Below are 13806 nucleotides of genomic sequence, written 5' to 3'. Positions count from 1 at the left end.
TGATCATGAAGAATGTGACACTAGGGTGTTTTTACATGCACAGCATGCTGCACAAGAACATCAAACTGTAGTCATCAAAAGCCCTGATACTGATGTGGCAGTGATTGCTGTAAGTCTGCAGAAAAGATTTACAGTGTAGATTGTATTTCTTCACTGAGTAGGCAACAGAACGAGGATCGTTGATGTCTCTAAGGTCTCAGCAGCTCTTGGCACCAGTGTGTGTTCAGCACTCACTGGCATCCATACGTTTACAGATTGTGACTCGACCAGTGCCTTTCATGACAAAGGCAAAAAAAAACAACATTTTTTGTTGCATGTCAAAAAGAAGAATACCTGTCTGGGTTTGCAAAGCTGGGCAGCACTTTTAAACTTGACCAACCTACCTTTAACATGCTGAGTAAATATGTGTGCCACCTATTTGTATGTGTATTAATCTATATTTTCATATTCAGAGACACTGCCGTATTTGAATAAATGTTTTATACCATACTTGTGAATGACTCTGACCTTTTGTGCATTTATTTTTTTGTCCTATTCCATTTTTGCCATTATTCTGATTTAGGAGGGCGTGGTAGCAATTTGGTTAATTTTCAGCCATTTATGGCCATGGTGTGCATTTTTTATTTTATATCTTTCATTACACAGTAGGTTGTGATATTCTTAATATATGACACATAAGCTTTTAGCTAAATGTGCTGGGTGCAAATCACTTAAGTTGAAGCATTTCCTTCAAGAAATGAGCTACATTTCTCACTCTGAATTCACCTATGTGTACACTAAGGCACCAATACTTGTTTCAAATGTTTGGTAGATGTGTTTGACATTTGATAAAGATTTTGTGTTGCCAGAATTAACATAGCACTTAAAACAAGCAAAAACAGCAGCACCAGATTTTCGTTTTTTGGGTATTCTCATAAAGATGCATTTCTGGCTGGTGACAAAGTTCGGACAAATATTCTGAGCAGAACTTTTAACCCAGAGTCTAGAAGGGTATTGTCTATGAAAAAATGCATTGAACACGTAGATCCAGCGTAGTGGAGCGAAATTCACTTTCACTTTTTCCATGGTCCCAATACAGCCTGTTTGATATAGGAGCATATTTCTGGATATTATCTTGCCATGGCTTCTGTGTGAAAGGCACACAAAAAAGACAAATTCAACAGTTTGTAGAGGTAAAATTTAATGAAAAGTTTTAAGAAAGAGCATATAAAAGTCACTGAAGCTGTAAAAAAACAATCATTGCTCAATTAAAAAAGGAAAGAGTACCACAGTTTTTGAAAATTATTCATTTGGCACTTAGTGTTTGAACCATCGTTCAATCTGAGTGTCACAGGTTTGATGCCCACAGCACATTAACTTCCCTGTTAAAGCAGCCTCGAATACTTAGTGTCATTTTCAAGTGAGTACAAAAGAAATATATTTCATATGAATAACATGAGTATATGTGAGCTAATTAAGAAGTAAAATAGACTAAAGCAGAATTAATGTAACCAAAAACTTAATTTGTGTAAATGTCTGCATTCAGTCAGTAACACAAGTCTGCATCCATCTTCACTGTGTAATGCAGCAGCTACTCAGTACCATCAGGAATATAGTGGCTACATGCTAAATACTGCACTTTGTATCCTTGCTATAATATCGAGGATAAGAAACTCTTTGGAGACCGGCTCATGCAGAAGCACTGAAGACACCATGGAAGCCGTACGCCATGTTGACAGGCACATCGGCTCTCCCCATCTCTTCAAAGGTCTTGGCATCCAAAACCAGGAGGAATGTTCCTTTATCCTGGAGAGAAAAGTTCAGTGGAGTTACCATCAGGAGCCACAGAGCAGCACAAAGCAGAGCATGCAAAGTGATTACGATAAAGGAGCAGAATAAAAAAGCATGTCAGCCTGCAAGAATCAGAGACAACCGATCAAAAAGGCAGCTAAAATGGACTGTTTAGGTCTTTAAAAAGAAAAGAGCTAAATATATGCATAACTAACAGACTCAAAGCCATTTTCTGGACTCCTCTCACATTCCAAAAACATGCTGAGGTTAAATGGTGATTCTAAATCGTCCGTAGCTGTGAGTGTGAATGTGATCGTTTGTTTCTATATGTAGCCCTGTGATAGGCTGGTGACCTGTCCAGGATGTCCCCTGTCTTCACCTTAAGTCAGCTGGGATAGGCTCTAGATGCCCGCTATCCTAATGAGGATTAAGCGGTGTATGGATGATGGATGGATGGAAGAAAATAGAATGAACATGTACAGCTGTTCTTTGTTACCAATACTGGAAAAATGTTGAATCTACATACCTTAAATATTTTACTACTTACATTTTTGAGTAATTAATTTCAAGGATTAGCACCTATCTGCTCTGTGTAAGTGGTGATTTTATGTGACATGGCTGTTGGCCAATATTTAATATTTACAGAATCTGGTTAGTGCAAATAGTTTATTTTTGTCAAATTTTGAATTAGACATATAGAATAAATGATTCTTTTTATGAAATACCACAGCTTATTTTTGATTAAATTTTCAGAAAGAATGGCACATAATTGAAAATGTGCTGATTCTTTGTCTTCACAGGTTTCCGCTCTGATAAATGGTCCCATTTTGGCAATTTAAAAAAAAAAAAAAAACAGATGAAATGCATTTTAAACCAGACTGGTTTGAGGCTCAGAGTCAAGTAATCAAATCTTGTCATAAATATTACATTAATGCATCCACAGCAACACGGTAAATGTTTACTGTTGTATTCCTTCAACATTTGATTTGCTTTACAAGGAAGCCACAGTACAGAGGTGAGGATAACACCCTGCAGCAGGAATAAAACTGAAGCAGCCACACATGCAGTCAGGAAGCAGCACAACTTCACCTACATAACACCTGAATAGAAATACCAGGAATTACTGTTTATTTTAATCAAATGTTCAAACTCATTTTTCTGTGGCGGTCTTTCAGACGTACAAAAATCCTGTTTGGTAAAATTTGCAAGATTTATATTCACATTATAAAGTTAATTTCATAAATTTCTCCCCAAATAAAACTAAATTACATTTGATTCTGCTGCTTCTTTCCTATTACTGGAAGCACTAACAGACAGAAAATACATTTCGTGCCATTATGCTTCTGCTCTTTAGAAGTTTTCTAATTGTGATAGGAAACTTTAGACACTTTGTGTAAATTCATCAGTGAATATTTCTGATTCTGCTCATCGCCTTCATGAATATTAATGTTGGATTATGCATCTGGCTGATAGTAGACTTGAAATCAACCAAGTAAAGTCCAGATCTCCTGAAAACACACTTAAACTAGAACCACAGTGGCTCGGTATAATATAAAGAGGCACTTTATAGCACTGATGTAGCTCCACAGTCACCAGCCTCTTTATTACTGAATCTTAGAGAAACTATTTCACTTCTCATCATGTGGGCTCTCCTGGTAGAAGGTCAGTCTTCAGGAAAAGTAAGAGGCACAGAGCTTTACCTGTGAGGGGGTGAGGACCACCGAGAGGATGACTCCATCATCTTCATCCTTTGCGTCAGGTGAAGGCACAAACACGGGTTCTGACGGGTAGAAACCTTTCTGGTACCAGACCTGCAGTATTTCATGTTCACAAACAGCAGCTTAATCTCCAGTTTACAATCATTCTACAGTTTAATTTAGCTGCTAGCAATTTTATCCAAAGCGACGTACATCTGAGAGTAGATACAACACAAAAAAAGGATCTAGTCAGGAGAAAACAACCTGGATAAGAGCAATAAAACAAGTTCACGTGTGATAACAGGACCGCGGTGTCTACAGGCAGTGTGGACGTAAAAGGATTTTTTGTTGTTTGTTTTGCAGTCTGTCAGGTTCAAAGATGTTCACTGAAGAGCTGAGTTTTTACTGTTTTCTTGGAGACTGAGAGAGACTCTGCAGATGGAACAGAGTTTGGTAACTAGTTCCACCACCAGGGAACCACAGAGAAGAGTCTAGCTATGGACCGGCCCTGTCCTGGTGGTTGGATCAGTCGCCTTGACCTGAATGAGAGAGTTCAGCTTTCGGACACCCTTAAAATTTTACACAGTCTCAGATATTATGATGAAATATTTGTGGAAAAATCTTTTTTGTCTTTCAAAAGGCGTGGCTGCATTAGACACACAAAAAATACAAATTATATATTTTTTATTTATTGTTTACAAGAAAAACTAACAAAATGAAATTCGACCAAAACGACCCAATACTCAAAATTTCTTATTTTTATGGGACCAATCAATTTTAAGTTGAAGAGTGCACCTAAGAGTGATTCTTAATGCAATATACATGCAAGTGTATTGGGTGTCCGAAAACCTTTTTCCACCACTGTATTTTTTTTTTTTAAATTTGGTTCCTTCTTGAGACGTATATGATGAGCCTGACAGCACTTGCTAACTGTAACCTGTCTGATATATTGTATAAAATACTGAATTCTTATATTATGACAGTAGTTTTGCATCTTTGCATGAAAGTGACGATACATCATTTGTCTGCTGTGTTCCATGAAGAGGAGGACTTCAGATAGAGGTAAATTTGGTGTCCCAGGAAGTAGACCCCACCACAGACCCACCTTGAGCGTCTTGTCCTTCAGGTCCATCTTGAGCAGAGAATCTCCCACCAGGTGTCTGAAGCCGCAGCCGTAGAAATAACGGTACGGACGCGTGTTGCATTTGTCGTAGTTGATCTGTGGGAACTCCAGGCCGCCGTACTGCTGCAGGTCGTCTCCATGGAGATCCTCATGCTGACAGAACACCTGCAGACAAAACAGGATCGGCCGTCTGTTGTCACTAGAGCTCTGTGAGTTTTAGCTATGCTGAAGTGTTTCACCCGTACTGCTAACAGTCCCTCTCCAGTCACTGATCAAACTTCTAGAAACTCATCTCTGTGTTCATAAAGTTACATCTTTAGACGTTTTATTCCAATTACAAATAACCCCTTCCAACCTTCAAATGGTTTAGATGTAACTTTTGTTTCCTCTAAAATGTGAATCTACCTGCCTCTTTCTCCATCCACTCCTCCCCACTCTGCAGCTGGAGCACACCAGCTCACCTACAACTTCCCTCAAACACTGTAAAACTACTTTACAGTGCACAAATGCTAGTTTTAATATTAGAGTAATTTAGCCATATACATGTTAGAACCGATTCTAAAGGAAGAAGAATAACACAGAAAACTCCACAGTGCACGTTGACAGGATTGGTTCTTTATGTTTGTTAAATATGAAACCCTATGAGTCTGAATCTGTGTAAATACCATGGCTTTGACTGTTTATTTGGCTCATGATGTGTCTTTCAGCAGAAGAAAAAATCCATATGCACATGTTAACAAGATCAAAAACTGGAAGGGAGTCTTTAAAAATTTACTGTGGCTGTGTTGCTGATTGTCATTGTATTGCTGAGTGGGATATGAAGAATAAAATTGCTTTTGTGCTAATTTTAAATATGTTCCTGCAGAGACAGCACCCTAAACACTTAATGATCATATTTTTATATTAATCACTTCCATTTTCATTACATATTTAATGATTATATGAGTAGATGTGCTGTTTCCAAGTCTATAACTTTGTAAATTTGAGTTTCTGAAGTGAATCAGTCGTGGAGATGTAAAGTATCTGAGTATGTTCATTACATTTTTTTATACTCTGCTACACTACAGAGAGAGAAATATATCCTAATTTTTTCCACTATATTGTAACTGGTAGTTGCTGGTTACCATGCAGCTTAAGATTATTCATACAAAACCTGATCATCGTATAAATTTACTAAATCCTTGTCCATTAAAACCTTCTGTAAGTATTTCACTCAAACTACAAGAATAAAATGCTGCTTGCACATGAATGCCTCTCTAAAAATAGAAATTAATAATATAATCCTTTTTTTTTGCCAAGAAAAGAACTGAATTCTGTCTTCAAGATCCAAAAAGGGAGTCTGGTTTCCTTTACTCCAGCTCTGAGAATAACCTTGACCTAGATGACTGAGAATCCACACAGACAATACTTACACAACCTGTAGGACTGAATCCAGTTTTTCTGCTAGAGCAGGAATGTAAATGCAGGTGTTCACAATGTAGTGACTTAAACAAGTAAGAGTCGCTGAGAGACACCGGGCCTGTTTGTCCGACGTGCTAAACAAAACAATCCACTGAGATTTCCAAATAATAAATTTAACCTTTTATTAAAGAAAAAAGATAATCAACTCAAGGTAATGTGCACAAAATCATAGTCAAAGTAATCAAAACAAAAAATACAACGGCCCAGCTCACCCGTTCTCAAACAATGAAAAAACAACAAGTGAACAGATTAATATATTTGCTTGATTATTCCTGCCCATATGCAGATGACCTGCTATCAACCTATTTAACATAATCACAAAATAGTACTATGAACAAATAATTAATATACCCTTTCCCTTACAAATAAAACAACAACAATTCATTTATGGCTCCTACTCATAATAAAGAGCTTAGCCCACCTTGTCTTTGCTGACTTTGACACACGACGCTCCACTGGAGGGTCGAGTGTTCAGGTTCTGGCCCGTCGGGGTTTCACTGGTCACATTTAGGGGCAGAACAAAGCGACGAGGATAAGCCCTGCACATGCTGTTGTACACCTGAGAGGAACACAGTCCAGTATTTAGACATTTCAATTCAATTCAATTCTATTCTATTTATATAGCGCCAATTACAGGTCAAATTGTCCCAAGACGCTTTAGAGAACCCATACGCCTCAACCTATATGCCTGATTTTAGGGATTCATTGTGCCAAACAATGTGTTTTTTTATCTTTGGGCAAAGAGACAGAAAGGGCCATATGAAGAGCTACAGTAAAAATTTAGGCAGAAGGCAACATATCTACCACTCAAAAGGTCTTCTTCCAAAATGACTAATGCACCAGCAAACTTTGGTACAATCCAAAAAGAGAATTTAAAGATGTTTTTTTTCGTTTAATCTATCTATTTCCATCCTATTCTGTACTGACCTCATCTAGTGCTTCTCCAGACTTGCGTAGGTTCTGGATGAAGAAGTTGTTGATGGTTTGGCCGTCGTCTGAGCAGCACAGATCGAGCATCAGGAATCCGTCCTCCTCAAAGGCGTTGATCTGATGGAAGGTGGAGATGGCCTTGGCGTGGTACTTCACTGAGCTGACCTGCAGCGAGATGGAAGAAGCAGGACATTTTTCTTGTTGGTTTTGATGTACAGAATTTCCATGAAGTTTCCTGCTTTTTGCGCGAATCAGTCCTCACCTCGCCTGTGTTCTTGTCGACAAGATGGAAAACGGTTTCCTGCTTGGGATCCCAGTAGATGCCGTCGCTCAGGGCCTTCCCCCTCACCTTGCATGTGACTATCTTCAGCAGGTCCATCTTGATCGGCTGCTCGATGAACACCACGTAGTTCTCAGACATGGCTGGAAGCAGGAGAAGAGCATTATTAGGCTTTCTAGCTGAGGGCAGCAAGTAAAAGAAAGACGCCACTGATGAATGACGGCTTACCAAAGCTGTGGTAGTAGGAGGGATGGGACTTGTTTACAGGCACAATCGAACAGAGCACTTTGGCTCCCTGCAGGGTGTCTTTGTCATCTTTCTTCTCAGGAGGTACTCTGATGATGTTGTACAGAGCTCCTGCAATAACCAGAATAATAATGTAAAAGCTTTTACTGACATTTCTCTGTAAAAAAGCAAACACAGGTGTTCAGAGATAATAACTTAGTTTAATTGCTAGAGGAGGTAAAGTACATATAAAGCACTGATTGAATGATCCATGCCTTAAGTCCTTAAGCCCTGACATATACTTTTTTAAACCTACCACCTGAAAAAACATCCCCAAATTTAATCACAGTCAAGTACCAGCTGCAAAATTGTCAGGCCAAAATTAACAATCAACAGGCTGTGTGGATAACAGACACTTGGGAGCAATTTAATATACAATAAGTCTCCTTGTCCCATCATCAAATCAGACTTACCGGAAATAACAACTAGCCAGTAAACACTGATTCTACTGTGGTAAATATTCTCAGCTACGACTTCACCAGATCTGACAGCAGAAATGAAACGCAGCAGCGCCACGTCTGTTTCAGTGTTCTGTCAATGTGCCAAAATAGCGTTTTGTTTTGGAACATGTAACCTCGTCCTGGTACAGTGACCTGCAGGGTTCAGGGGGTTAATGTGGGGCTTGGGACCAACCTTTGCTTCCATAGGAGTTTCCCATATTGTAGGTGGTGCCATCTGGGTCGTAGTGTGGATGAGCAGTGGCTCCATTTACAGCGATGAACTTACTCCAGTCAACCTTAAAGCATAAAAGAGAACCAGGAGGATCAGGAAGGATGATTATTAAGGCTGATCCAAATGGAATATTTGAAGGAATATCAGAAGGATTTTTTTTATAGAATTCATGCCACTGGTATAAATATTATCATCTAACATGCCATGACAATCATGATAGTACCTTCTCCACTGATTGTAGGGTCTCTGGATTCACTCTGTGCATGAAATTGGTCTCTGTGCTGACATAGTAGTCACCTTTGTATTTCACAAAGTTCACACTTGCATTGTCTGTCCGTTCTGTAACAAAGAAAAAAACACACACTGAGTCCACTGAAAGCTTTGCACGTTTAACAGAAGCATTCCTCTGTGTGATTCAGTTTGTAGGAAGGTTTCTGGAAAGTCCAGTGGGAACGCAGAACACTTTCTGCTCCCCACTGCAGCACATTATTATGTAACCTCAGTGTACAGAGTGACACAAAAAAACGGGAACTTTTTAACAATCCAATAAAACCCAGCTGAGATGTTGCAGTGGTCAATGAGGAATCTCAACAGCAGATTTCAAGAATGCATTCATACAGGAGGACGCCATCTACAGGAAGTAATTTAAAAAAAATTAAAATTCCGTCATTGTTTCTTAAATGGCATGTTTTAAGGTTTCAATTACTGTGAATAAAATATTTTTCTTCCATCACTTTTGGTTTTATTAGATTGTTAAAAGGTTCCCGTTTTTTTGTGTCACCCTGTATATGCAATGCTGAAGAGGCTCCACTTCTGGCGTCACCACAGATTGAGCAAAAAATTGTACAAACATTGACTCTAAGTGAGTTATTCTTTTCTTCAGTGTGATGTAGATTTTCTCTCCGCTTATCCTGGGTTTCCTGCTCCTCCCTAAATCACCAAGCTGGTCTCAAAGCCTCACGAAATCTGTGCTTCATTTCAACTTCAAATTAGAAACAAAATGAGCAACATTCTTGCACAGTGACTCAGGAATCCAGCTGCGGTCCAAGTGTCTGCAATAACGCCTGGCCCATCTTTGCCACACATCACAGATGAACACTTTCTGTCTTCTCTTCTCATTGGCTCTACTCACCGATTATCACAAAGCGAGAAAGGAATCTCTGGAAGAAGTTCTTGCAGGGGTCGGGCATGGCGACGGTACCGAACTCTGACATCACGATGCGGTCCCTTTCACGGTTCTTCTTGTAGGCGTCGCTCTGCAGGAACCGGCTCATGTAGGTCACCTGGCCATTCTCGATCTTGAACTGGTGCAGCATCGCCATCCCATCGAACCAGTGGTTGTAGCTGCCATGAAACGCAAGATGTTAAGGCTCCATCGCACGTGTTTGGAAGCTGTTTTAGTTTGTGTCGTGTAGCAGTAATTCCAACTCACTGTGTGTTTCCAAACTCAAACTTCCCCGGGCCGTTGCGGAAGAACTTGCCGTTGATCCAGGAAGGGATGGTGCCTTTTACTTGAGTACAGATTGGCTCCGGGGTTTCTTCTACGGAGCTCACCAGAGGAGCGATTGTCTCCAGTCCCTTCACTACCGTGGTGATGCATTCCTTTGCCTTACTGTTGCCAACAGGCTGGGCCCCATCTGTAGGAAACAAAAACATAAAATCACACAACAATCAGAGGGAAACTGGTGAGATGGCCGACTTCTATGATGTTGAATTCAGTTCAGTTTCTCATTTATTAGCCTTCTGAACCAGGAAATACAACTTTTGCTGGTCTGTTAACCCAAATTATTACATTATCTATATTCATAATCCCACTCAACACTCACTACAGTATTTTGTGTTTATTTCTGGGTATTAAATTGTAAACAAGTTAATCGTCTTTTAATCCTTTCCCCACCTAAGCATTAGTGAGGCCTACAATGTTTGCTGCCAATCGACCAACTTGGAATGAAAATGTATGTAGCAGCCATTAATTAGAAGTAATACGCACAATGTGTAACAGGGACTGTTGTTGTTGTGTTGTTTAGCTACAAGCATAAACCTCCTGCTTCTCCCCAGTGACTGCAGCGTTAACAAAGACATGCGACTTCAATTATTGATAACAGTCGGCTCCACTGTTTCCAGCCAGAATGAAGGTGTATTTCTTGCAGTGTAAGCGAGGGTTTATACTACATATGTACTAGGTTGTATTTTGAAGCTACAACGATGGCATTAGAATGTATTCCTGAAGCAGAGAAGTATCTTATTTCGGAAATATTCAGTTTCATAAAGTAGCAATAATAAGAATATAAAGCGTATAATGCAATCTTAACCATGCATAAATGAATCTAGGGCCCCTTAACTGGAGTATTTGGCCTTTTTGGGGTGAAATGTTAAATGTGAAGTCTAGAAAACCTGATAAATTTATGATAATGAAAAGAATTTGAATGTTAAATTTCATGAGGTAGTATATTAGACACATGCAGTACAGTCAGCTTTGGATGAACTGCTTCTGGTGTTTTTGTTGCCTCACTTGGATGTTTAGTCTTTAACTGGTACTTACTGTTCAAAATGGGTGAGCTAACCTAAAAACTATAGTGCAAATACACTGGCAAGGACATTTTCAAGATATTTATGTCCAGCAAACAGTGGAAAAAGCAAATGACTAATGAAATCAGAGCACTTCTTACAGTAAAATATGTGGATGAGCATTTTAAGTTGAGAAACACTCACCCAACACTTGTCTTACTACTTGGAAATGTAAGACAGTTTTTTGTAATACTAAATATGAAGCAATCCCAAGATAAAGAAATAGATGCTGCTATACGTGTTGTGCTTCTTTTCAAGGATGAGCAGCTCCATTCTTATCACAGTGTGCTCTGGAAAAATCAATACACAACTGTTGGCAGGTGAACTGCATGCAGAACAAACTCGGTAAACAGGTCTGTCCCTTAATGTGCCAAAAACTGATTGCAATCAATACGAGCCACTGTTCTTGTCTCTACATGACTTTACCAGCTCTGAGCACATTATCACCAAGTTGAAAGAGCTTTAACCCTCGTGGTGTCCTGCAGGTCAAAATGGACCCGTTTTAAAGTTTGAAAATGTGGAAAAAAAAAATATATTTTCACAGTGAAACTTCTGATGTCCACATTTTCAACATTTTTGGGAAATCTTAAAATATTTTTGGTGGAAAAAACAGAAATGTTAAAAATGTTTCTTAAGAATATTCACTAAAAAAATCAACAAAGCAAAGTTCACTTGATTTTGGTTGATTTTTTGTGAATGTTCTTAAAGAAAATATTAAAGGTTTTACTGATATATCTGTAATCACTTTAGATATTTTTTGGATTTTTTTGGAAGATTTTTACTCCTTTTTTTGAAAGTATTCACAAGAATTTTCTTGCCACATTTGTGGATTATTTTTTTAAATAAAAGTTTTAAGGGAAACTTTTAAGGAAATAATGGAATTTACTTCCTGAAGTTTTTTCAAATTTTCAGAAATTTGACCTTTTCTTTTTTTGCTGAATTTTTGGATTTTTTTCAGACAAGGAAAAAATATTTTTGGTGTCCGTACATGAAGACAACAGGAGGGTTAAAGGACCAATTCAACTCAAATAGTGCACTTTTCCACTCGATTAAAAGTGACAGCAGCTTCCACATTATGAACAAAAAGTTATAAATGCATCTTTAAATCATGATGATTATGTTTCTAAGCGTACAGCCCGGAGGATAGCTCCAAAATAGATCATTTCTTAATTCTGTCCCTTCTGTAAATGACTTAGTCACAGTCTAAACATTGACATTTCAAATCTAATACAGTCCAAACATCAATAACAACAGTATAGTGTTGTCTATAATCACCCTACATGTTCTGCTTTTAAGAGAGTTTAAACGAAAGTCTGCTGTCACCACATACAGGAAACAGAGTGTTTTCAGTTTCTGACTGTGTGATGCAGATAACGGTAGCTTGATGCATTTACAAACAGAGAAATGCAGCTTTAACTTGCGCGGAGAGAGGAAGTACAGATTGGTAGGCTACTGACTATTTAACGCAGCAATCGCAGCCTTTTATCCACTCAAACGTTTAACAAACTGCAAGATAACAACTAGAGATCAGTCAGTATGATTTTCAGACGGTGAACTTGAAGCCTGACTCGGTGTACAGTGAGGCTTTCCAGCAGTCATGTCCGCTGTACTATACTGTACTGTCGATCTACTGACAGATCAGCAGCAGGTGAATGCCACACTGCAATCCGCAGACATGCAGGAGGTGGAGAAACCTACCTGGGCTGTCGGGCTTCACGGGAGGCATGGCAGCGGATGGATGCAGCGTGTGCTCGGTGCGTCTACAGGACCAGCAGATCTCTGAGCTGCTGCTGCCACTGTGCTGTTATGTAACAAGCTTTTTACATAACACAGTCAGAGGAGGAGTTACACACTGCTGCCTTGTGTTCTGTACATATTTACTCTTTTACCAGCCCTCAGTCTGTAGGCTGGACATGCACAGCTGTCTAGTTTGACAAAACAGCAGCTTTTATTGTAGTTAACGCCTTATAGCTACTATAATAACACATAAGATTAATATTATTGTTATTTTGATGTTTGATTTCAGTAGTGGCCCTAAATGATGGGGGAAGTTTTTGGCAAGTCAAACTACCCTTTATAAATAAATATGAAAGTTGTTACAAAAATAGTATTTGTTTTTACTGAATGCATAAAATACATGAATCCCAGAAAGCACTGGCTAACACAAGTTCTAATAAAGTCTAATTAGAAGTTGTACTCATTTACAGGCACCAAAAAAAAATGTGTTCAGACCCTGACTGGTGTCCATCATATGAAGTTTGGTCCGGATGGACCATTTCCAGCTGAGCTATAAATAATTCAATTTTCATGGCGAGAAATCAAAATTTGCCGTGGCCACAGACACGCCCTTTGATGAGGAGTCACCATTTTCTCTGGGAATCATCACCAACGTGTTTAGGTTTATGTCACCAAATTTGAAGTGAATATGATCAACTGGCTAAGAATAGTACATGAAAGTTTGAAAAAATGCTTATTTCCTGACACCACAAGGTGGCGCTATGACTTTGAATGTATATAACTACATGTACGTTGTCAGGGCGGGACTCTGATCATACATACAAAATTTCAGGCAGATTGCAGCATGTTCAGGTGAGTTAGACACCACTTCCTCTTTGATGGCAAAGGATCAATATTTTGGGGGAGTTGCCATGGCCACGCCCTCAGACTTTTGCGAAGCATTTTGATAAATTTTCATCAGGAAGTCATCTTGAATATACTGGCCAACTTTGAGTTCTCTCGGACTTACCCCCGATGAGTTATTAATCAGAAAAAGTTTACAGCTAATTCAAGATGGCCGACTTCCTGTTGGGTTTAGGGCGTGGCCGTGATTGACTTTTCGTGTGTCCTGATGTGCTGCAAAGGCCCCCCAAATATTGTGGCTGTAGATGAAACGTCATGGCAGTTGGCCTAATGACCACCTTTTCAATTTTACAAGGGGCGCTATGGAGCCGTTTTGCCACACATGTGCGGAACTCCCATAAAATATCAAATTTTTCGCCAGTCCTGATGTACATGCAAAG

The 13806-nt window shown here is 39.1% G+C and overlaps 1 protein-coding gene across 1 annotated transcript; it reads right to left on the bottom strand.

Annotated features, from left to right (window-relative positions):
* Window positions 1-1160: 1160 nt before the first annotated feature.
* On the bottom strand, window positions 1161-12643 carry LOC110947445 (carotenoid-cleaving dioxygenase, mitochondrial-like). The gene is made up of 12 exons (XM_022188849.2): window positions 12485-12643; window positions 9651-9855; window positions 9351-9562; window positions 8442-8557; window positions 8180-8282; window positions 7490-7618; window positions 7244-7404; window positions 6979-7146; window positions 6473-6610; window positions 4573-4755; window positions 3471-3581; window positions 1161-1785 (listed from the first exon to the last, which is right to left on the bottom strand). Exons 1-12 carry the CDS (start codon window positions 12510-12512, stop codon window positions 1669-1671), a joined length of 1671 nt encoding a protein of 556 aa, XP_022044541.2. The 5' UTR covers window positions 12513-12643; the 3' UTR covers window positions 1161-1668.
* Between the last annotated feature and the right edge of the window lie 1163 nt (window positions 12644-13806).

This window comes from Acanthochromis polyacanthus, chromosome 17, assembly GCF_021347895.1.
Source record: "Acanthochromis polyacanthus isolate Apoly-LR-REF ecotype Palm Island chromosome 17, KAUST_Apoly_ChrSc, whole genome shotgun sequence".
NCBI classification, from domain to species: domain Eukaryota; kingdom Metazoa; phylum Chordata; class Actinopteri; family Pomacentridae; genus Acanthochromis; species Acanthochromis polyacanthus.
Note: the sequence above shows the minus strand (reverse complement) of the source record. Positions and strands in the feature narration are given on the sequence as shown.

What these genes read in the sequence shown, in the direction of transcription:
- LOC110947445 (XM_022188849.2), bottom strand. Translation starts at nt 12,512, where the DNA reads ATGCCTCCCGTGAAGCCCGACAGCCCAG. An exon ending in AAACTCCTATGGAAGCAAAG is followed by an intron (nt 7,619 to 8,179) that starts GTTGGTCCCAAG and finishes TGGTTATTGCAG; the next exon opens with GAGCTCTGTACAACATCATC. An exon ending in CTCCTACTACCACAGCTTTG is followed by an intron (nt 7,405 to 7,489) that starts GTAAGCCGTCAT and finishes TCCTGCTTCCAG; the next exon opens with CCATGTCTGAGAACTACGTG.